Source organism: Eleutherodactylus coqui, chromosome 1 (assembly GCF_035609145.1).
Source record: "Eleutherodactylus coqui strain aEleCoq1 chromosome 1, aEleCoq1.hap1, whole genome shotgun sequence".
Classification (NCBI taxonomy): domain Eukaryota; kingdom Metazoa; phylum Chordata; class Amphibia; order Anura; family Eleutherodactylidae; genus Eleutherodactylus; species Eleutherodactylus coqui.
This window is the reverse complement of record NC_089837.1, coordinates 533,368,214-533,392,756: the sequence shown is the minus strand read 5'-3', so window position 1 is coordinate 533,392,756 and position 24,543 is coordinate 533,368,214. Positions and strand designations below refer to the sequence as shown.

The 24,543-nt window shown below is 50.4% G+C and overlaps 1 protein-coding gene across 2 annotated transcripts; it reads left to right on the top strand.

The window, feature by feature from the left end:
- On the top strand, positions 1 to 21,514 carry LOC136591606 (zinc finger protein 11-like). Of its 2 annotated transcripts, none has more exons than XM_066588538.1 (7): positions 1 to 30; positions 5,354 to 5,931; positions 6,007 to 6,216; positions 9,193 to 9,378; positions 10,315 to 11,004; positions 17,137 to 17,859; positions 20,597 to 21,514. In XM_066588538.1, exons 2-7 carry the CDS (start codon positions 5,355 to 5,357, stop codon positions 21,511 to 21,513), a joined length of 3,303 nt encoding a protein of 1,100 aa, XP_066444635.1. In that variant the 5' UTR covers positions 1 to 30; position 5,354; the 3' UTR covers position 21,514. The 2 variants fall into 2 exon arrangements, with proteins under 2 accessions (XP_066444635.1, XP_066444634.1); XM_066588537.1 differs by lacking the exon at positions 1 to 30 and adding an exon at positions 4,637 to 4,696.
- Positions 21,515 to 24,543: the final 3,029 nt, after the last annotated feature.

The following is a 24,543-nucleotide window of genomic DNA, read 5'->3' as shown; positions in this document are numbered from 1 at the left end:
AGACGTTTAACCCCGTCTCCTACAGCGCAGGTTTGTGATACAGAGGCTGCAGAGGTTGATTCAGCACCGCCTGTCAGCAGCCTGACCGGCAGTCCAACCAGTGGATAGGAGATAGTGAGGCTCAATCGACCAATCATCTGCTATTCCTCTAAGCCCCGCCCACGCTCACATGCGTGTAAGCGCACTTGGACAATGGGCTGTGTTTTACTGAACACAAATCGTGCATGCGCCATGAAATGTGCAATTAGTGTAATTAGTTCTAGATGTTCTCTTTCTCTGTGATAATGCACAGTAAAATAGAGCATGCTGCGCACTTTTTTGCGCGCATGCTTATGTGGATGAACCCACTTCACAAGGCAATAATACCACTGCCAGACAGCAGCTGCCTTGGGGTTATATTCGACCCTGATCTCTCCTCCACTCGCTATATCCAGTCTCTGGCCCGAACATGTCAGCTGCACCTCAAGAACATCGCAAGAATCATGCAGGACGATGGATCGGCGTACACAGCTCAACACACATACGATACATCTATATACAGCCATGCAGGACGATGGATCGGCGTACACAGCCCAACAACATATCATACATCTATATACAGCCATGCAGGACGATGGATCGGCGTACACAGCCCAACAACATATCATACATCTATATACAGCTATGCAGGACGATGGATCGGCGTACATGGCCCAACACACATACAATACATCTATATACAGCTATGCAGGACGATGGATCGGTGTACACAGCCCAACACACATACGATACATCTATATACATCCATGCAGGACGATGCAGCGGGTGTCGGCGTACACAGCCCAACACACCTACAGTACACCTATATACAGCCATGCAGGACGATGCAGCAGGTGTCAGTGTACACAGCCCAACACACATACGATAAATCTATATACAGCCATGCAGGACGATGCAGCGTGTGTTGGCGTACACAGCCCAACACACATACGATACATCTATATACAGCCATGCAGGACGATGGATCGGCGTACACAGCCCAACAGACATACGATACATCTATATACAGCCATGCAGGACGATGCAGCGGGTGTCGGCGTACACAGCCCAACAACATACGATACACCTATATACAGCCATGCAGGACGATGCAGCGCGTATCGGCGTACACAGCCCAACAACATACGATACACCTGTATACAGCCATGCAGGACGATGCAGCGGGTGTCGGCATACACAGCCCAACACACATACGATACACCTGTATATCTATATACAGCCACACATGCCTCTTAGTCTATGAAAACTCCCGCTATTTGGACACCGGGCGCGCTCTCGGCGCATCTCTGACGTCAGCGAGGCAATCCCCTTTGGTCCCAGAGGCAATGAAGGCGTATGCTCCCTAACTTGTGGAACGCGAATGTGTTTCATTGTAGCGTCGGGCGTGGGTGATGTGATGTCACTCCTATGCCGTCCATGATCATGTGGTGCACGGGATGTTGTAGTGTTCCATAGCAACTGGTGCCATTAAGCACCCGGGATGCTGAATAGAAGAGGCGTGTTTAGGCCACTCCCCCAGCGCCTATTGTCACATAAGCTTTAATGACAATATTAACCCTTTCCAATCCAATTTGTATCCTGGTTTTCCTAGGGGGCTTACTCTTTTTCTGCCATTACACAACGTCGCTATCTGCTGGCTAAAGCCAGTACTGCATGAGGTGACACGTTGGATAGATTCTGACAGCAGAGAGGCTGGCAATATATAGTAAGAGAACCCCAACAGACGTCTTCCAACATCAGAGCTGTACAGCCTTAAATCATAATGTCTTCAGACGTCAGACAGTGGATTGGAAAGGGTTTACGGATAGCTCCCACCTGCGCTGCAGCGGGCTAAGGCTCCTGTCCAGGCAACATAGAACATCTCTCCAGATGATTCAGAATAGCGGGAAGCATAGAAAATGTTTGCGTTTAAAATACAAATACCCATTTCCAATAGTGCCTAAAAAACAACAGAACATCAAAAAAACCTTCAAAAATCACATCCCGCGATAACGACACAGATAACTAATAGATACTCTTCGGAACGACGAACAGCGCAAACAACCCGATTCCCTGGCAGATATCGATGGATTGGGATTATTCTAGATAGATTTTCATTTTTATTGTTTTTCATGATTTTTTACATTTTTTTTATTATTATTGTTGTTTTATGTTTTTTCTAACATTTCGTGTAGACCGCTTGGAACCGACGTGTTCATTCTATAAATCCACAACATCGCCCTCGCTCGCAGTTGAGAAAATGATTTTGCGGCCACTCACTGCGGAGGGGTAACCGTCGTGTCATGAAGCGCTGTGTTGGGTGTCGCCTGTGGAGATGCTGAACCTCTGCTGGTTCGTACGGGATCTGAGAGCATTGGTTGTACGCCCATATACTATATACTGCCCCCACAAGGACACTCCAGGAAGTAAACCACATAGTTACAGCTACAATTCACAAACTGATTCTGATGGTCCTTCTTTGTTCCATCAGGGGGCGACATTTACATCTGTAGACCCCACCGATGGCGCTCTTCTTGATGTTCCTTCCCCACGGTAGATGCTCTGCAGTCTTATTTCTCCGGTAAATTACTAACGGTTTCTCCTGGATTTCGTTCTGCTGAGCCCACCAGGATCTCCAGTGCCAGCGGGGGTCTCTACTATCTGGAGGTCCCGCTCGGCACCAGGGGAGTTATTCCTGATACTACATTATAATGGCATCATTTGTATCAAGGTGCTGTCCTCTATAATTCACTACGTCTACTGGAGCACTAAGGAAGTCAGTATTACTAGTGAGGCCTCTACAGAAGACACTTACTACTGGGTGCACTAAAATCATAGAACGGTAGAGTTGGAAGGGACCTCCAGGGTCATCAGGACCTCCAGGGTCATCGGGTCCTCCAGGGTCATAGGGTCCTCCAGGGTCATCAGGTCCAACCCCCTGCTCAGTGAAGGATCACTAAATCATCCCAGACAGATGTATGTCCTCCTCTGAAGACTTCCAATGTAGGAGAACTCCCCACCTCCCGTGGCAACCTGTTCCACTCATTGATCCCCCTCACTGTCTAATATCTAATCTGTGTCTCCTCCCTTTCAGTTTCATCCCATTGCTTCTAGTCTTTCCTTGTGCAGATGAGAATAGGGCTGATCCCTCAGCACTGTGACAGCCCTTCAGATATTTGTAGACGGCTATTAAGTCTCCTCTCAGCCTTCTCTTCTGCTAAACATTCCCAGATCCTTTACCCGTTCCTCATAGGACATGATTTGCAGACCGCTCACCATCTTGGTACCTCTTCTCTGAACTTGCTCCAGTTTGTCTATGTCTGTTATAAAGTGGGGTGCCCAGAACTGGACCCAGTATTCCAGATGAGGTCTGACTAAGGAAGAGTAGAGGGGGATAATGACCTCACGTGATCTAGACTCTATGCTTCTCTTAATACATCCCAGAATTGTGTTTGCCTTTTTGGCTGCTGCATCACATTGTTGACTCATGTTCAGTCTATGATCTATTAGTATACCCAAGTCTTCCTCACATGTGCTGCTGCTTAGCCCAATTCCTCCCATTCTGTATGTGCTTCCTTCATTTTTCTTGCCCAGATGTAGGACTTTGCATTTCTCCTTGTTAAATACCATTCTGTTAGTCGCCGACCACTGTGCAAGCTTTTCTAGATCTTTTTGAATCCTCTCCCTCTCTCCCCTAGTGTTAGCTATCCCTCTTAGCTATTACTCCTGGGGGCCACTCTGGGGACACTATTACTCCTGGGGTCACATCTACTAGTTGGGGCCACTAGTGACACGGGGGTTTTCCAGGCAGCGCAGTGTCTGGCTGTGTCGGAGCAGAGGCTGCTGCCACGGCCGGTGGGGGTTGTAACGGATGTCAGTGAGGGCTGCGCCTCTGTTGGGGATGAAACGTTGCGGCCCCATTTTTATGGATTGGATGTTACCAGCTGTTTGGAAGCCCGGCGGTGCTGCTCCGCTTCTTCACAATTATTCGGCACCTGCAGTTACAAGCGGCGGCCACTACACGGGGAAGGCATGGCGGCGGCTGCCACTCCGACCCGATTTATCCCAACTCTGACAGCATGGAACGCCCCTATAAAACATCAGTTGTGATAAGCCACGCCCCTAACCACACCCCACTGACAACCCTACGGCCAACAGGAAGCCTCGCCGTGTCTGATCAGGTAGTCGCCAGCGCGGCCATGATGGCAGGACGAGGGCCGTAGTGATGTACCTCCCCCCGAAGCCTCCGGGCGGGCGGAGAGTCACTGGAACTGAGAGATTTTTTGCCACTTATCCCCTGGAGAAATCACTAACACAGGGGTTCACTTACTTTTTCTGACAAGTGTACATAACCCCTATGTGACAGGCTGTATTGTGGTAGAACCTCCCCCTTTCACTGTATATACCTGATGCCTTGTTATCAGTTATATATACAGTACAAAGACCGGCCGGGACCCTATAGAACCCCGTGCAACCCCGCGTAATGACATGGACTCGGCCGTACACCCCCCTCTTCTTTCCTAGTGGTACATCCCGCACTCAAGCGTCACGTGACTCTCTACCGCCGATCCCAGCCTCTGGGCGTCAGCATAGGGCAGGGCGGAGCCTGTGGCAGCGGTCACATGACCGTGACGTCATCAAGATGCTTCTGTAGTATGAAGCCCCGTGCGACCAGGAGGTGAGGAGCGCTATTAACCCGTGCGGTGCTGAGGGGAGACCTAACCGGTGCATTGCCGGATCAGGGGAGGGGCAGGAGGCGTCCGTGCAGTGCAGGAGATCCGGGGTGACATCATAGGACTCTTCTGCTGACGTCAGTACGGTACAGTATACACCGAGTGACGTCATGTCGCCCCTCCCCCCGCGAGTACACATGGCCTCTTTTATGGGCTGTAGAGCAGGGGAGGAGCCATCTAGAGCAGCCAATCGGGTTACTGCTGTTATTCTGTGAGCTGCCCTCTGAGTGGTTGCTTTGGTCAATGAAAGCAGCCGCAGCGATGATCATGTGACGCCTCCCTGATGGCGGGGGTATACATCACTGTATATGGCGGTCCCCGCACTAGACCCCCCCCGTATTAGTGCGTACTTCCTCTGTAGATTGGTTGCTATGGCAGCCGCAGTGATGATCATGTGAGACCTCCCTGATGATATATGGCGGTCCCCGCACTAGACTCCGCCCCCTGACCCCCCATATTAGTGCGTACTTCCTCTGCAGATTGGTTGCTATGGCAGCTGCAGCGATGATCATGTGACGCCTCCTGATGATATATGGCGGTCCCCGCACTAGACTCCGCCCCCTGACCCCCCTCGCTCTCCTAACGCCATGTTTCTCTTGCAGCATGCAGATGGAGCGGGGCGCGTGCAGCTGCCCGGACTGCGGGAAGAGCTTCAGCCTGCCCTCCTCCCTCATGCAGCACCAGCGACTTCACTGTAAGTCCCGCAGCGCGACTCCGGCCTCCAGCGTGGCACCCACGAAGACCCGGCCGTCCCACGAGTGCAGCGTCTGCCGGGAGACGTACGAGAGCGCCGGCGCGCTGAGGAGGCACATGAGGAGCCACGGCGAGGAGGAGCGCTACATGTGCTGCCAGTGCGGCCTGACCTTCACCAGTAACGTCTCGCTGGTCCGCCACCAGAGGACGCACAGTGCCGAGCGCTCCTTCCCCTGTACGCAGTGTCACAAGAGCTTCAAGACCCAAGCTGTCCTGCTCCGCCACCAGAGGGCGCACTCCGAAGAGAAGGCGTACCAGTGCGACGTCTGCACCAAGGGCTTCTCCCAGAAGAGCAGTCTCATCCTCCACCTCAAGTCGCACTCCCGGGAGCACCCCTACACCTGCTCCGTCTGCCAGCGCCGATTCTGCTCCAAGTCCGACCTGACCAACCACCAGCGAAGTCACCAAGAGGATGAACCCGCTGAAGGTACGACCCACCGCCCCCCCCCCCCCCCCAAATGGGGACCGGAGCGTAATCTAATCTAATCCTCTCCTACTGCAGGTTCAACCGAAGAGGAAGATGATGAAGATTTTATCAAGCTGAAGATCATGGACATTTCATCAGATGAGCTCGACGATCCTTCCACGTCCGATGATGATGACGAAGATGAAGATGATGATGATGATGAGAGGGGTTCAGAGCAGCAGGAAGACACGGAAATGATGCAGGATGTGAAGCAGGAGAAGGACACAGACATAACCAAGATCATAGGTGAGGACTGACTATATGACGGGGATCTACTTGTGGAGGGGAGAGATCTCAGGAGTCCAGGATCCCCATAGGGGAGGGCGTGACGTGCCATTGGAGTTTTGGCTCAGGGGCATAAAGAACCAAGCTGGAGATACAAGTCTCTAGGCTAGAAGAAACGTGTGGGTTCTGTGCCATTTAATACAGGAGAGAAGGATTACTGAAGTCCTTTACTTTCTCCCTGCTGAAAGGGAAAGGATGAAATTCTTTGATTAACTAACGGCCATTTCACACGGGGCGACAGTCGGGTAAAGGACTGCACACGTGCTGATGTCACCGCTGAGGTGCAGAGCGTTTACACTGACAGACTTCACCGCTGGATCGCTGGACCTTCTATGTGAAGCAGGGAGCGTTTACACGCAACGAGAAGCCAGCGACAGTTCTTATACTGATTGAAAATCTGCGATAACGATAAGTGAACGGATAGTGAGCCATTTTTGTGCATTTACACTGCAAGATTATCACTCAAATTAGTTAGTTTGAACAAATTTTGAACGATAATTGTCTCATGTAAATGGCCCATCACCCAGACAGAGAATAAAACTGTCCTTACAGGGGATGTGCGGTCCTTTGATCACAGCAGCCTCTGCAATGAGTAGAGCTGTATAATGTGAAGCTTGTAGACACATTGACCAATGAGAATGCTGGGACACAGAATTGTTATAAGATTAGTATTTATGTACACCCTGACTAGTCGGTGATTATCAGGATCTCGTATTCAGTGTCTGTAATAATAACCATGTGATTAGTTTTGATGATGGTACAGGTTATTTAGATAATACCTCAAATATTACAGCTAAAAATGCAAATCCATCACTTATCAGCTTCATCCCATCAGTATCTGACCTATAGATATCCATCACTTATCAGCTTCATCCCAGCAGTATCTGATTTATAGATATCCATCACTTATCAGCTTCATCCTATCAGTATCTGATTTATAGATATCCATCACTTATCAGCTTCATCCTATCAGTATCTGATTTATAGATATCCATCACTTATCAGCTTCATCCTATCAGTATCTGATTTATAGATATCCATCACTTATCAGCTTCATCCTATCAGTATCTGACCTATAGATATCCATCACTGATCAGCTTCATCCTATCAGTATCTGACCTATAGATATCCATCACTTATCAGCTTCATCCTATCAGTATCTGATCTATAGATATCATCACTGATCAGCTTCATCCCATCAGTATCTGACCTATAGATATCCATCACTTATCAACTTCATCCTATCAGTATCTGACCTATAGATATCCATCACTTATCAGCTTCATCCTATCAGTATCTGACATATAGATATCCATCACTTATCAGCTTCATCCCATCAGTATCTGACCTATAGATATCCATCACTTATCAGCTTCATACTATCAGTATCTGACATATAGATATCCATCACTTATCAGCTTCATCCCATCAGTATCTGACATATAGATATCCATCACTTATCAGCTTCATCCCATCAGTATCTGACCTATAGATATCCATCACTTATCAGCTTCATCTTATCAGTATCTGACCTATATATATCTATCACTTATCAGCTTCATCCTATCAGTATCTGGCCTATAGATATCTATCACTGATCAGCTTCATCCTATCAGTATCTGACCTATAGATATCCATCACTTATCAGCTTCATCCTATCAGTATCTGACCTATAGATATCCATCACTTATCAGCTTCATCCCATCAGTATCTGACCTATAGATATCCATCACTTATCAGCTTCATCCTATCAGTATCTGACCTATAGATATCCATCACTTATCAGCTTCATCCTATCAGTATCTGGCCTATAGATATCCATCACTTATCAGCTTCATCCCAGCAGTATCTGACCTATAGATATCCATCACTTATCAGCTTCATCCTATCAGTATCTGACCTATAGATATCCATCACTTATCAGCTTCATCCTATCAGTATCTGACCTATAGATATCCATCACTTATCAGCTTCATCCCATCAGTATCTGACCTATAAATATCCATCACTTATCAGCTTCATCCCATCAGTATCTGACCTATAGATATCCATCACTGATCAGCTTCATCCCATCAGTATCTGACCTATAGATATCCATCACTTATCAGCTTCATCCTATTAGTATCTGACCTATAGATATCTATCACTTATCAGCTTCATCCTATCAGTATCTGACCTATAGATATCCATCACTTATCAGCTTCATCCTATCAGTATCTGACATATAGATATCCATCATTTATCAGCTTCATTCCATCAGTATCTGACCTATAGATATCATCACTTATCAGCTTCATTCCATCAGTATCTGACCTATAGATATCATCACTTATCAGCTTAATTCCATCAGTATCTGACCTATAGATATCATCACTTATCAGCTTCATTCCATCAGTATCTGACCTATAGATATCATCACTTATCAGCTTCATCCTATCATTATCTGACCTATATATATCTATCACTTATCAGCTTCATCCTATCATTATCTGACCTATATATATCTATCACTGATCAGCTTCATCCCATCAGTATCTGACCTATAGATATCCATCACTTATCAGCTTCATCCTATCATTATCTGACCTATAGATATTCATCACTGATCAGCTTCATCCTATCAGTATCTGACCTATAGATATCCATCACTGATCAGCTTCATCCCATCAGTATCTGACCTATAGATATCCATCACTTATCAGCTTCATCCTATCAGTATCTGACCTATAGATATCCATCACCTATCAGCTTCATCCTATCAGTATCTGACCTATAGATATCCATCACTTATCAGCTTCATCCTATCAGTATCTGACCTATAGATATCCATCACTTATCAGCTTCATCCCATCAGTATCTGACCTATAGACGTCCATATCGGCTTTGTCCTGTCTGTATGGCGGTTGTGATCTTTCTGTCTCCGTATTCTGTATGCAGTAGAGGAATCGGAGGAGCAGCAGGCTGATCCTGATTGGTCGATGAAGAGGTCGGGGAGTGACCAGTCGCTATGTGATGAGAAAAACTCGCAATGGACAGAGCAGCAGATGGACTCCGGGACGAGGCACGGAAAACTCCCGGTTGGCATTCAAGATGGCAGACGCGCTGACAGTGAGGCAGGCGATGGTAAGCGGGTGGCAGACCGTGCGTGGTGTTGGCGCACTTCTCTTCCCCTGGCCCCTTCCTCAGAGCTGACTGAATTGGAGCTGTTGGGGAGCTTTGCTTCTGGACATCTTTTTTAAGGTTCCGTCTGCACATGACTGTGAGTATCTCTCCATGCTGCAGTCACCCCCAGAGCTGCAGTTCTGCTTCTGCCTATTTTGCCGTCATCTGCCGGGCTTCACATTTCACTTCCTGCCAGTCTGTAAGAAGCATCTTGTGCTGCGCTGGTTGTGTGAGATGGCGCATATACACTGCACTGTACAGTAATCTGCACCCCTCGGGGTCGGCAAGGGTTGTGTATCTGGGATTTGTGCTCAGTTCGATTGAACTAGATTAGATGATATAAGAGCAGAACTGAAACTGCAGCTCTCAGTGGGATTAGAGCATAAGACATAATGCAAGAGTCGTATAGCGATCGCAGCTCTGGGGGAAACTGGAGTGTATAACATGATGTAATGACACAATAGGGTTTGCAGCTCTGCAAGGGATTGGAGTATAAGACATGATATAACAGCAGGATAGTAATTGCAGCTCTAGAGTAGATTGGGGTGCAATACATGATGTGACAGCAGAATGGTGATTGCTGCTCTGGAGGGGACTGTAGTATAAGACATGATGTAATGACACAATAGTGATTGCAGCTTTGGAGGTGATTAGGGTGAAGCTGATAAGTGATGTCCATAGATGCACAATTCTGACTGCAGCTTTGGAGGGGACACTGGTATAAGACCTAATGTGACATCAGAATAATGATTGCAGCTCTGGAGGTGATTTCGAGAAATGCTATATTAGCAGTCCTAGTGATACTAGTGAGTACCTGATGGAGCAGCGATATCCTATCCGGTATTTCGCTCGGTGATGATGTCGTCGCATCAATGATAAGTCTTCTTTTTCCTGCAGAGAAGTCGCCGCCACCACAAAGTCTTGTAAAACCGGAAGGCGTTCCCAGAGCGGCTCCTCAATCCGACCCCAAGATGCTGTTAGCAGATAACGTAGGAAGCGCAGGCTCCAACAATGGTGGCATCATCTGCCTGGACTGCGGCAAGAGCTTTAAAAAGTCATCGCAGCTCTCGGCGCACCAGAGGACGCACGGCGGAGGCCGACCCTTCCCCTGCACTGAGTGTGGCAAGAACTTCAGCTACCGATCCACCCTCGTTCGACACCAGCGGTCTCGCTGCCGTAGTCTGGCGGTGAAGAAGGCCCCCAGCGTCAGTCAGGCCCTCACGGACACCTCCGAACTCGGCCAAAAATGTGGCATCTGCACCCAAAAGTTCCAGCACCTAAGCGAGCTGAAGAAACATCTGGCAGGTCACATGGGTGACGGCAGGTACACGTGCCAGGACTGCGGGCGCGACTTCCACTGTAACTACTTCTTAGTGAGACACCAGAGGACACATACAGGAGAGCAGCCCTTCAAGTGCAAGCTCTGCTGGCGAGGCTTCACCCAGAGGGCCAGCTTGGTCATCCACATTAGGACACATACTGGGGAACGGCCGTACATCTGTTTCGTCTGCGGCAGAGCTTTCTACTCCCGCTCGACTCTGATACGGCACCAGCGCAACCGTCATGACATCATGAAGAACTGGAAAGGTGGGTGCTGGGTAAGAAATAGGTGGAGCTTATATTTCCCAGTACGCATGATCCCGGGCTGTTAGTTGAGCATGTTCTTTTGCGCACTGGTTGTTCAGCTCGCCTGTATGATGAGATCTGCTCTATTCAGAGCTGTTAAGAGAGCTCCCCCTAGTGATGGCAGCAGAGACTGGAAATGCAGCCAGGCGTCTTAAAGGGGTTGTCTCGCGAAAGCAAGTGGGGTTAAGCACTTCTGTATGGCCATATTAATGCACTTTGTAATATACATCGTGCATTAAATATGAGCCATACAGAAGTTATTCACTTACCTGCTCCGTTGCTGGCGTCCCCGTCTCCATGGCTCCATCTAACTTCGGTGTCTTCTTGCTTTTTTAGACGCGCTTGCGCAGATCTATCTTCTCCGCTCGGCTCGGCATCACCGGCATTTTGGCTCCGCCCCCTTGTACGCGTCATCGCGAAGCTCCACCCCCGTCATATGTGCCGATTCCAGCCAATCAGAGGCTGGAATCGGCACATGTGACGGGGGCGGAGCTTCGCGATGACGCGTACAAGGGGGCGGAGCCAAAATGCCGGTGATGCCAAGCCGAGCCGAGCCGAATGGAGAAGATAGATCTGCGCAAGCGCGTCTAAAAAAGCAAGAAGACACCGAAGTTAGACGGAGCCATGGAGACGGGGACACCAGCAACGGAGCAGGTAAGTGAATAACTTCTGTATGGCTCATATTTAATGCACGATGTACATTACAAAGTGCATTAATATGGCCATACAGAAGTGCTTAACCCCACTTGCTTTCGCGAGACAACCCCTTTAAGTATATTAGGGTAATACTGCCAAGGGTGGAGACGCTGGCAGCTGCCGCCTCCCTCACTGCATGTGGTTGTACCGTAAATCACCATGGTCTTCAAATCAATTGATGACGTCCGTGTGGTTGTACAGTAGATTAATCTGTAAAGCCCCGCCAGTTGGCGGTAAAAGCACATATCTTGAGTTTTTTGGGCAGCGCTGTGGATGCTTTGTAAAGCCTCGTTCATATGGATTTTTTTCTATAGGGATCAGTGCTATTCTACCACTCTTTATGACTATTTCATTTTTGGTGTCCTGGTGCCTGTTGTAGTATGTCTGGCGATCTTTCAGATTTATAATATCTTGGTGATCTTTATCCTTGGTGGGGTGAATAGAATCCCTGGGGCCCTGGTGGGGTGGATAGAATCCCTGGGGCCCTGGTGGGGTGGATAGAATCCCTGGGGCCCTGGTGGGGTGGATAAATTCCCCCGGGGCCCTGGTGGGGCGCATAGAATCCCTGGGGCCTATTAGAATATCCTTGATGGTCCTTATAGTGTCCCTGGTGCCATAGAGAGATTTCTAATAATAGGTGGTGACGTTTTAGAGTTATAATATCCCTGGTAGCCCGATGCTTTATAGCATGCCTAATACTATAGTGGGTTTATAATAATCTTGGTGCCCTAGTGGGATTTCTAATACTTTATAATATCCCTGGTGACCTAGTGGGTGTGTAGCATTCCTGATGATCTATTAGGCTTATAATTAGAGATGAGCAAACCTACTCGGCCACGCCCCTTTTTCGCCCGAGTACCGCGATTTTCGAGTACTTCCGTAGTCGGGCGAAAAGATTCGGGGGTCGCCGTGGGTGAGTGGGGGGGGGGAGAGGGAGAGAGAGAGGGCTCCCCCCTGTTCCCCGTTGCTACCCCCCGCGCCGCCACGCCTCCCCCCGGCGCCCCCCGACTCTTTTCACCCGAGTACTGAAGTACTCGAAAATCGCGGTACTCGATCGAGTAATTACTCGAAACGAGTATGTTCGCTCATCTCTACTTATAATGGCTTTTTGGAATATGATGCCATTGTGGGTTTCTAGTATCGCTGGTACCTTATTGAGATTTCTAGTGTTTTTGGTCATCTTTCAGAGTTGCACTATTCCTGGTGGCCCAGTGGTTTATATTATGCATGGTGCACTAGTGGCTTTATAGTAGTCTTTGTGCCGCAGCGGGATCTTTAGCATCCCTGGTGCCGCAGTGAGATACTATAACTCTAAAATATCACCGGAGACGCTCGATACTACCAGTAGGGCACCGGGGATATTATAATATGCCTAGTGCCCTAGCTGGTTTATAATATCCCTGTTGTTGTAGTGGGCTTGTAGCCTCCCTAGCCCTGGGCCTTAGTGGCTTTTTTTTTTTTTTGTATCCCCGATGGCCTTTTTAGTGTCCCTGGTGCCATAGAGGGATTTTTAATGTGTGGTGACCTTTTAGACTTCCACTATCTCTGGTAGCCTGATGGTATTTAGTGGGTTTATAATAATCTTTGTTCCCTAGCGGAATTTCTAATATTTATAATACCCCTGGTAATCTAGGGGGTTTGTAGCAGTCCTGATCTATTAGGTTTATAATGGCTTTTAGTGTTCCTTGTGACTCATTAGAATATTCCTGATGCCCTTTTGGGCTTCTAGTATCCTTGGTGCCGTTCTGAGATTTCTAGTATGTATGGTGATCTTTTAGAGTTGTACTACTCCTGGTAGCCCAGTGGTTATATCATGCCTGGCGCCCCAGGTGACTTTATAATAGTTTTGGTGTCGCAGTGGTATTTCTGCTATCCCTGGTGCTGCAGTGATGTACTACGAGCTAAAAGATCATAAGAGGTACTTGATCCTCCCAAAGGGCATCAGGTATGATATAAACCCACTGGGCCACCAGGGACGTTACAGTATGCCTGGTGCTATGGTTTAGAATATCCCTGGTGTCCCAGTGGGTTTGAAATAGATGACTATGACTGTTACATTTATAATGTCCCTTCTGCCTGTTGGTTGAGTTGAGTTCCATGGGAATCTGCGAATGTTCATACGGCGCAGATTCTTCCACTTGTGAATTTGGAATCCATGTTGCAGAAAACACCCCTCCTGAGCCCGGAGCTGGAATCCACAGAGCTGCTCCGTTACGTGGGCTTGTGTGTGCATCTGCCAGTGCTGATAGATATCAGCAGCCTATATACATATATGCTGATATCTCTATCTATCTCTTCTAAGTATCCCTGGTGGCTCTTTAGAATTCTAATGTCCCTGGTGCCCTTGTGGGGGCATTTTGTATCTCTTCTGCCATAGTGGAGTTTTTAGCATCCCTGGTGCTGTAATGGCACTTTTAATATGAGATGAAGACCCCAGCCCATCCACTTATAAGCCCCTGTAGAAGGTGTGTGTGTGTGTGTGTGTGTACACACATTGCCAGTAACCTATCTATATAATATATATATACAATGTTGTGGGGACCCCCTTGTGTGTGCGGCCGTGCATTATCCTGCTGCCTCTTGGAAGCTGCCATGAGAGAAACACATGTGGCTGCAGGATGTCCTGAATATATCGCTGAGCTGTCATTGTCCCTCGTACCACCACTAGGGCGGACCGCCTGTTTTATGTAATGACCCCCCCAGACCATCACACCACTAGTGGGGGCAGTGTGCACCTTGTGTGCCCTCACACATCCACTGGTCCCAATACCCCTAACAGTCTGGTCAGACGCTCCTCTCTACTGGTGGTCTGTAGGGGGCGTCCTGAGCCCGGTCACCTTGTGTGCCGCCCTCCACTGGTCCCAACACCTCCTAACAGTCTGGTCAGACACTCCTCTCTACTGGTGGTCTGTAGGGGGTCCTGAGCCTGGTCACCTTGTGTGCCCTCACACATCCACTGGTCCCAACACCCCCTAACAGTCTGGTCAGACGTTCCTCTCTACTGGTCGTCTGTGGGGGGGCGCCCTGAGCCCGGTCACCTTGTGTGCCGCCCTCCACTGGTCCCAACACCTCCTAACAGTCTGGTCAGACACTCCTCTCTACTGGTGGTCTGTAGGGGGCGTCCTGAGCCTGGTCACCTTGTGTGCCCTCACATATCCACTGGTCCCAACACCTCCTAACAGTCTGGTCAGACGCTCCTCTCTACTGGTGGTCTGTAGGGGGTCCTGAGCCCGGTCACCTTGTGTGCCCCCATCCACTGGTCCCAACACCTCCTAACAGTCTGGTCAGACCCTCCTCTCTACTGGTGGTCTGTAGGGGGCGTCCTGAGCCCGGTCACCTTGTGTGCCCTCACATATCCACTGGTCCCAACACCTCCTAACAGTCTGGTCAGACGCTCCTCTCTACTGGTGGTCTGTAGGGGGTCCTGAGCCCGGTCACCTTGTGTGCCCCCATCCACTGGTCCCAACACCCCCTAACAGTCTGGTCAGATGCTCCTCTCTACTGGTGGTCTCTAGGGGGCGTCCTGAGCCCGGTCACCTTGTGTGCCCCCATCCACTGGTCCCAACACCTCCTAACAGTCTGGTCAGACCCTCCTCTCTACTGGTGGTCTGTAGGGGGCGTCCTGAGCCCGGTCACCTTGTGTGCCCTCACATATCCACTGGTCCCAACACCTCCTAACAGTCTGGTCAGATGCTCCTCTCTACTGGTGGTCTCTAGGGGGCGTCCTGAGCCCGGTCACCTTGTGTGCCCCCATCCACTGGTCCCAACACCTCCTAACAGTCTGGTCAGACCCTCCTCTCTACTGGTGGTCTGTAGGGGGCGTCCTGAGCCCGGTCACCTTGTGTGCCCTCACATATCCACTGGTCCCAACACCTCCTAACAGTCTGGTCAGACGCTCCTCTCTACTGGTGGTCTGTAGGGGGTCCTGAGCCCGGTCACCTTGTGTGCCGCCATCCACTGGTCCCAACACCCCCTAACAGTCTGGTCAGATGCTCCTCTCTACTGGTGGTCTCTAGGGGGCGTCCTGAGCCCGGTCACCTTGTGTGCCCCCATCCACTGGTCCCAACACCTCCTAACAGTCTGGTCAGACCCTCCTCTCTACTGGTGGTCTGTAGGGGGCGTCCTGAGCCCGGTCACCTTGTGTGCCCTCACATATCCACTGGTCCCAACACCTCCTAACAGTCTGGTCAGACGCTCCTCTCTACTGGTGGTCTGTAGGGGGTCCTGAGCCCGGTCACCTTGTGTGCCCCCATCCACTGGTCCCAACACCCCCTAACAGTCTGGTCAGATGCTCCTCTCTACTGGTGGTCTCTAGGGGGCGTCCTGAGCCCGGTCACCTTGTGTGCCCCCATCCACTGGTCCCAACACCTCCTAACAGTCTGGTCAGACCCTCCTCTCTACTGGTGGTCTGTAGGGGGCGTCCTGAGCCCGGTCACCTTGTGTGCCCTCACATATCCACTGGTCCCAACACCTCCTAACAGTCTGGTCAGACGCTCCTCTCTACTGGTGGTCTGTAGGGGGTCCTGAGCCTGGTCACCTTGTGTGCCCTCACACATCCACTGGTCCCAACACCCCCTAACAGTCTGGTCAGACGTTCCTCTCTACTGGTCGTCTGTGGGGGGGCACCCTGAGCTCGGTCACCTTGTGTGCCCTCATCCACTGGTCCCAACACCTCCTAACAGTCTGGTCAGACCCTCCTCTCTACTGGTGGTCTGTAGGGGGCGTCCTGAGCCCGGTCACCTTGTGTGCCCTCACATATCCACTGGTCCCAACACCTCCTAACAGTCTGGTCAGACGCTCCTCTCTACTGCTGGTCTGTTGGGGGGGGGGGGGGGGGCTGAGCCCGGTTGCCTTGTGTGCCCCCATCCACTAGTCCTAACATCTCCTTACAGTCTGGTCAGGACAGCCGGGGGGGACAGTTTATCGATATGGCCATCCAGCTTCTCACAATAATGCGCCCCCCTCTGGTAACGGGGTGAAATCATTTCTGTGTCGTAGAGGCGTCTAGTGGTCAACAAGCTCTACAGTGGAAGAAGAGGTCACTAAACACACGGAGCCTCCGAGAGCCTCTTATAGGCCAAGAGGGGAACCACTTTTAGGCCTCCGGTTTAGACCGTCCATCTAATCACCACAACTCTCATCATTTACAGATCTGTCTGAGATGGAGCCGCATGCCGGGTCTGCAGCAGAACAACGACATTTTTTTTTACAAAGAGTGTAAATTGTCATTGCGGTGCTGCCGATGGTATATGATGGCAGCTGCAGCTTGTTTAGCGCACGCACCGTACAATAGACAGATATCTTAGAACAGAGGGGTGACGATCGGGGGGATTGGTAAATTTGATGAACTACATGAAGCTGAACACAAGTTGGTGACCAGTTATTCCCTTTTTGTAGGTGAGAAAAAAGAGAAGGCGGCGAGTCGTGAAGCAGTTCAGAAGAACGCTGCGGACACAACAAGGCCGGACTCTTCCCAAGAAAGGACCCCGATCGTGACTCCTCGTCCAGCAGGTCCCGTCCAGGAAAAGAAATCGGATTCTGTTACTCAGGATGAGGGGAAGGATACGAATGGTACCAGTGAGGGTCAGAGGTCACAGGGCTTGGCGCATCGTTTGTTGCTTGCATCGCACGCAGATCTGCTCTGTAACGCCAAGATAAGAGAAATCTCCAATAATTACTCCTTGGACTCTCGGCCTTCCTACAAATGTGGCATCTGTCAGGTGACCTGCCAGGACTCAGGTGAGATGAAGAGACATCTGAAGAGTCACGGAGGGGAGCAGCGCTACATGTGTCACCAATGCGGCCGCACCTTCACCAGTAACTTCTACCTGGTGCGTCACCAGAGGACACATACCGGCGAGAGACCCTTCACCTGCCAGCAGTGTCACAAGAGCTTCAAGTGCAGCTCCGTCCTGCTCCGCCACCAGAGGATCCACTCCCCCGACCAGCCGTATCAGTGTGAAGTCTGCACCAAGGGCTTCTCTCAGAAGAGCAGTCTCATCATCCACCTGCGGACGCACACCGGGGAGCGCCCCTTCAGCTGCTGGATCTGTGGGCGGAGCTTCTGCTCCAGGTCTGCGCTGCTGCGGCATGAGCACAATCACCTGCCGGATGGACAAGGTGAGGGGAGCATGTGAGGAGCCATGAGACATATCACAAGGCACAGCCTTTACCCCTAACTAGTTCTTAGGATTCCTGGCGCTATCCCTGTGCCACAAGGCCTTTTTTGTATTCTTTGTGCCCCGTGCCCCTTTTTTTGCTAAGTATCCCTGGTGACTCTTTAGAATTATAATGTCCTTGGTGTCCTGGGGGGGGGGGGGTTCATATCTCTTCTGCCCTAATGGGGTTTTTTAGTATCCCTGGTGCCGTAATGGGATTTTTAGTATGAGATGAAGACCCCAGCCCATTCACTTTCAGAAGCTCCCCTTCCCAATGCAAGAACCCCAATCTTAGAAGAACACAGCCCGAAGCCTGAGCTGGATCATTGGTCTGTTCTCCCGGATGTATACTATCTGCGGTACTGTAGTGGGATTTTCAGTTTCTCTAATGACCTTTTGTAGTTCTACTATTCCTGGTTGCCCAGTGGTTAATGGCATGCTTGGTGTCCCAGGGGGTTTAATATCTCTTGTGACCAGGTGGCTTAGTGGTTCAGCATCATCCCTCCTTGTTTGTCAGTTTATAGTTTCCCCCTTGATGTGAGTTTTTATTTTCCTTGATGCCATAGTGAAAATGTTGGCATCTAGTGACCTTTTAGAGTTCTAATATCCCTGGTGGGCCGTTGGTTTATAGCATGACTGGTGACCTAGTGTGTTTATAATACGCCCGCTTGAGGTAGTTGTTCATCACAGTGCCTGGTGGTTTAGTGGTGGCCTTGTGGATTTTTGGTATATCTTGTGACATTTTAGAATTATGATGGCGCAGTGGTTTATAGCATGCCTGGTGCCCTAGTGGGTTTATAGAATCCCGAGTGCCTCAGCGGGTCTGAAACGGATCACTATGACTATTATCTCTTGTGGTCGGATACATAATATCTCTGGTGCCTCGGCGTACTATGAGGGTTACATTTATAGTATCGTGTGGCCACGTGGGGTGATATAGTCTTTTGGTGGCTTAGTGCTTTATTAGGTATTAGTATCCCTGGGGAGCTTTTGAAGTTCTATAATCCCTGTTCTATCAAATCTCCTCTAACCCCCACAACATGCCCCCTGCCCCTCCCAATGGCTCCCCACACCTTCCACTCTGCCTATCCTGTACTTCTCCTGCCCCTGTACCTCCTTATCACCCCTCCCCTATTTGTTTCCAATTAATTGTATACCACATGTAATTGCCGCATTGTTTGTGTTTCCCCCGTGCTTTGAAAGCGCTGCGGAATAAGTTGGCGCTGTACAAATAAAGATTATTATCATTATTTTATTATCCATGGTACTGTATGAGATTTTTAGTATCTTTTAGACACCTTTGCAAACCACTGGGCCACCAGGAATATTTTAACATGCCTGGTTCCTTAGTGGGTCTGAAACAGATCGCTGAACATTACTATATCTCTTGTGGCCAGCTGGGTGAATACATAATAATTCTGCCCCTCTCTTGGGTTTATAATATCCCTGGTGGCTTGGTGGTTTATTAGTTAATAGTATACCTGGAGACTTTTTAAAGAGGAATATTTTCCCTGGTGGCCTTTTAAATGTTTAGTTTCCTTGTGTCATAGTGGGATTTATCAGATTCCTGGTGCTGCAGTGCGATGCTTAGTATTCCTGGTGGCCCAGTGGTTTATAGCATGCCTGCTACCTTGTGGATTTATAATATCACAGTTCCCCAGTGGGTTTGAAATGAATCTTTATGAGTATTACATTTATAATATCTCCTGACCAGGTGGATTAATGTATAATATCCCTGGTAGCTTAGTGGTTCAACACCATTCCTGCAGGCTTATAAGTTTAAAGTATTGTGAACTTCTAGAGATATAATATACCTGGTGGTTTGTGAGTTTTGAGAATTTCGGTATCCGATGTGCCTTAAGTGACATTTTTAGTATTCAGTGATGCTTTAAGAGTTCTATTATCCCTGGTGACCTTGCACATTTTTCATATCGTTTTAAATGGCTCACCATAAATACTACAATGTAACCAGACGGGTTAACACATAATATCCCCGGTAGCGTAGTGGCTCAACACCGTCCTTGCTGCTTTAATAGGTTATGGTATTCCTGGTGGCCTTGTGGGTTTTTATTATCCCTGCTGCTCTAGTGGAAATGTTGGTATTTCTGGTGACCCCCATGGGTTATAGCAGGCCTGGTGCCATGGTGGGTTTGAAACAGACCACTGTGAATGTGCACTCACGCATACGGGCGGATTTGTATTGCAGAATGTGGAGCGGGTGTCCGTCTCCGGGTTCCGCAGCAAATACTGTCCATAGCTTGCTATGGAAAACTGATTCTTCATGCACACGAGCCGAAATCAGGTGCGGTTTCCGCTTGCAGAGGAAAAATCGCAGCATGCCGCATTTTTGCGCTCCAATCCACTGCCCTTCTACAATTGACATTGCGGAGAGGTCGCGGATTCTGTGTCATCCATAGGCGATAAAGCGGGAAAAGCAGGAGTTTAAAAAAATATCTGTACTGCACGTATCCGGCGGCGAGCCTCGCGGACCGTGCGTAGTACAGATGAAGAGAAAGAAAGACCGTTACATACGGACGCCGCTGCTGCCAGGGCCGGAGTACGAGCCGCCCGTGTGCGTGAGGCCTGTTACTCTTATATCTCTTCTGCCCAGGTGCTGTAGTACATCGTATCCCTGGTGGCCTAGTGGCCTCCACAGTCTATGGGAGACTTTCATAGTGATTTTTTTTCTTTATCCTCAGAAGTGGAGAAAATGTCGATGGGAAGCGACCACCAGGAGAAAGAGAAATACCGTGTGAAGCAAGAGCCCGCCGACCAGGAGCGAGACTTGTGCCGTCCGCAGACTGGGGTTGGCTCCGGGGCGCAGGGAAGCAACAAGAATCCTGAAGATGCTAGAAAGGAAGCCAGTGGCGAGGAGAAGAAGCCGCAGGTGGAGCGGGAAGGGTGCAGCAACTGTATATGTCCGGACTGTGGGAAGTTCTTCCATTCTGAGACCCTGCTCGGAGAGCACCAGAAGCTACACGCGAGCAGCCCCTGCTTCGTCTGCTCCGACTGCGGGAAGAGCTTCGGTCACCGCTCGTCTCTCATGCGCCACCGGAACTCGCACTGCATCGAGCAGCCAGGGATCGTCTACCCGGAGCCGGTCACCTCCGTCTCTCCTGGGCAGCAGTACCACAAGTGCGGCATTTGTCACCTGAACTTCTCAAGCTCCAAAGACCTGAGGAGACACCTGAGGAGCCATAAAGGAGACGGGATGTTCATGTGCCGCGAGTGCGGCCAGACGTTCAACTGCAACTTCTCACTGGTCCGGCACCAGAGAACGCACAGCGGCGAGCGGCCGTTCACCTGCCTGCAGTGCAACAAGAGCTTCAAGTGCAGCTCCGTCCTGCTCCGCCACCAGAGGATCCACACCGGGGAGCAGCCGTACCAGTGTGACGTGTGCCTGCGATGCTTCTCCCAGAAGCCCAGCCTCATCAACCACCTGCGGACGCACACCGGCGAGCGCCCCTTCAGCTGCCAGGTCTGTGGGAGGAGCTTCTGCTCCAGGTCCGCCCGGATGCGACACGAGCAAAACTACCAACATGACTCTCCGAAGAAAGAGCAGGCAGCTGCTGGGGGGCTGGAGGAAGTGGAGGGGGAGCTGCTGCCTCCGCCGTGATGTCATCAACTCTAGATTTAGCTTTTGACTTTATTTAAAATACAATTTTTGGGGGGTGGGGGGGGGGGGGGGTTAAAATTGTTGTTCCAAATAAATGACCTAGAAAACCACAATCGTGTCGTTATGGGGGGCAGTGGAGCTTGCAGACCCCTTAGTGATGCAGAGCCGCATCCCTTCACCATTCAGGAGCTTGGGAGAGACAGTTGCGTCAAGGCTATAATCGGGGTTGTTTCTTTTATCACCCAGCTTTCCCGGACAGTGGAACTTAGAAGGGTCTAGATTTACTGCTGCAAACGGAGCGCCACCCTTGGCTGATGGTTGTGTGTGGTATTTCAGCTCAGCTCTTATTCACTTCAGTTGCGGTGCAATACCACACAGAACCCACAGATGATGGTGGCGCTGTGTGTGGGAGAAAGCAGCCATGTTTTTCTAACACTGGACAACCCCTTTAATGAAAATGTTTCTTTGTGACCGCCCCCCGCCCTTCCTTTACATCTCACCTCTCATTACTCTGCTCATTCAGATTATGAGGAGGTTTAAGGGGGCCGCTGCCACACACACCCCTTACGGCAGTAACCTGGGGTGTGTAGAGCCCTCAGAGTTGTCATCTGCATTCCCCCCCAGATCTTCAGTCTGTGTGCAAATACACTGAACAGCCCATTTATTAGAGCCCCCCACGTCATGATTGGCGCTTCCCTGTCAGTAATTCTCCCCGTGACCCCAGAACATAAAGTCACATGACAAGTTTTCTGTGGATCAGTTTTAGTGTGAATCCACATTAGATGGAAGATCCAGCGATCGGAGCGACTTCCAACGAGGCTCAGTCATCGGCGCTAGACTAGCTGGGGTCCCACCGCCAGCCGTGGGGGGTTCTCATGTAACGGTGTGGAGAGTATACCGAGAATGGCGCGATCGAGGAAAACATCCAGCGAAAGGGGATCCTGTGGATGGAAACAACTCCTCACTGAAAGGGGTCGGAGGAGGATGTCAGGAATCGTACTGACCAACAGGCTACACAGTCAGCTGAATACAACGCTGGAGCTCCAACTAACGTGTCCGAACGCACAACTCGCCGTTCCTCCGCACGGATGGTATAACAGCGGGCGACCAGTTCCAGCGCCATTGTGTCTAAGAGGAACAGAAAGAGTCCAGCGGGCAAAAGAGCGCAAAACTTGTATCACTGAGCAGCGGAGAAACATCTCCTGGTCGGATGGATCCAGATTTATGTTGCTGATGGGAGGTCAGAATTTGGCACAAGCAGCATGAATCGCTGACCCCTTCCTGTCAGCCGGTCAGAACACGTCAGCACCGCCATCTAATCTGCAGCAACTACAAGAAGCTTCCTGTCCGCAGGGGCCGGTATTCCTGCAGGAGGATTTCATCCTTTGAAGGAAAAGGTGATACAACGTGCTACTACATGGGGGTCTTTAATAAAGGGAAACCTTCCTATATACAAATAACACGGAGCAGCACTTTACAGGTTGTGTACCAGTAGCTCCGCCAGTGCTCCATTCACTTTCAGTGCGGATGCCAAGTAGCACCCGCTCGGGTATTTCCCCATCGAAATGAATGCATCGCTGACCACATGTGCTCGGCCAGTGCTACCGTCCTGCTAATGCCACCAGTCTGATATTGATGACCTGTCCCCAGTATAGGGAATGTTACCCAGCATTCCTGCTTTGCCTGTGTGCCCCCATTCACCCCCCGACCCGTTGTCCAGCATCCCTTCACTCCCCGCATGATCCCTCTCCATTACTCAGCATCTCTGCATTCCCTGTTTGTCCCCTATCTGTTACCCAGTATCCCCCCATTCCTCGTGTGCCCCCTCCCCGTTACCCAGCATCCCCCCATTCCTCGTGTGCCCCCTCCCCGTTACCCAGCATCCCTCCATTTCCCGCATGCCCTCTCCGCGTTACCCAGTATCCCTCCATTCCTCGTGTGTCCCCCTCCGCGTTACCCAGTATCCCTCCATTCCTCGTGTGTCCCCCTCCGCGTTACCCAGTATCCCTCCATTCCTCGTGTGTCCCCCTCCGCGTTACCCAGTATCCCTCCATTCCTCGTGTGTCCCCCTCCGCGTTACCCAGTATCCCTCCATTCCTCGTGTGTCCCCCTCCCTGTTACCCAGCATCCCTCCATTTCCCGCATGCCCTCTCCGCGTTACCCAGTATCCCTCCATTCCTCGTGTGCCCCCTCCCTGTTACCCAGCATCCCTCCATTGCCTGTGTGCCATTCTCCGTTACCCAGCATTTATCCATTTCCCGTGTGCCCCCCTCTCCGTTACCCAGCATCCCTCCTTTTCCTACATGCCCCCTCCCCGTTACCCAACATCCTTCCGTTCCCTCGTGGCTCCGCCCTGTTACCCAGCACCTCTCCATTTCCCACGTGCCCCCTCCACGCTACTCAGTATCCCTCCATACCCTGTTTAACCCCCTTTCTGTTTCCCAGCATCCCTCCGTTGCCTGTCTACACCCCTCCCCTGGTACTCAGCATCTATCCATTCCCTGTGTGCCCCCTCCCTGTTACCCAGCGTCCCTCCTTTGCCTGTGTGTCATTCTCTGTTACCCAGCATCTCTCCATACCTCATGTGTGCCTCTCTCTGTTACCGAACATCCCTCCATTCCCTGTGTGCCCTTCTCCGTTTCCCAGCATCCCTCCATTGCCCGTGTACACCCCTCCCCATTTATACCCCTACCTGTTAGTCAACATCCCTCTATTCCCCGTTGTCCAGCATTCCACCACTCCCCACATGATCCCTCCCCATTACTCAGCATCCCTCCATTCCCCACATGATCCCTCTCCATTACTCAGCATCCCTCTATTCCCCGTGTGCCCCCTCCCCGTTACCCAGCATCCCTCCATTTCCCGCGTGCCCCCTCCCCGTTACCCAGCATCCCTCTATTTCCCGCGTTCCCCCTCCCCGTTACCCAGCATCCCTCCATTACCCGTGTGCACCCTCTCCGTTACGAATCCCTTCATTCCCAGTTTACATCCCTCCCCCGTTACCCAGCATTCCTGCTTTGCCTGTGTGCC

Coding starts and splice junctions, on each gene's coding strand:
- LOC136591606 (XM_066588537.1), top strand. CDS start 4,641: ATGACCGTGACGTCATCAAGATGCTTCTGTAGTATGAAGCCCCGTGCG. Junction 6,217..9,192: donor AGACATAACCAAGATCATAG/GTGAGGACTGAC, acceptor TTCTGTATGCAG/TAGAGGAATCGGAGGAGCAG. Junction 9,379..10,314: donor TGACAGTGAGGCAGGCGATG/GTAAGCGGGTGG, acceptor TTTTTCCTGCAG/AGAAGTCGCCGCCACCACAA.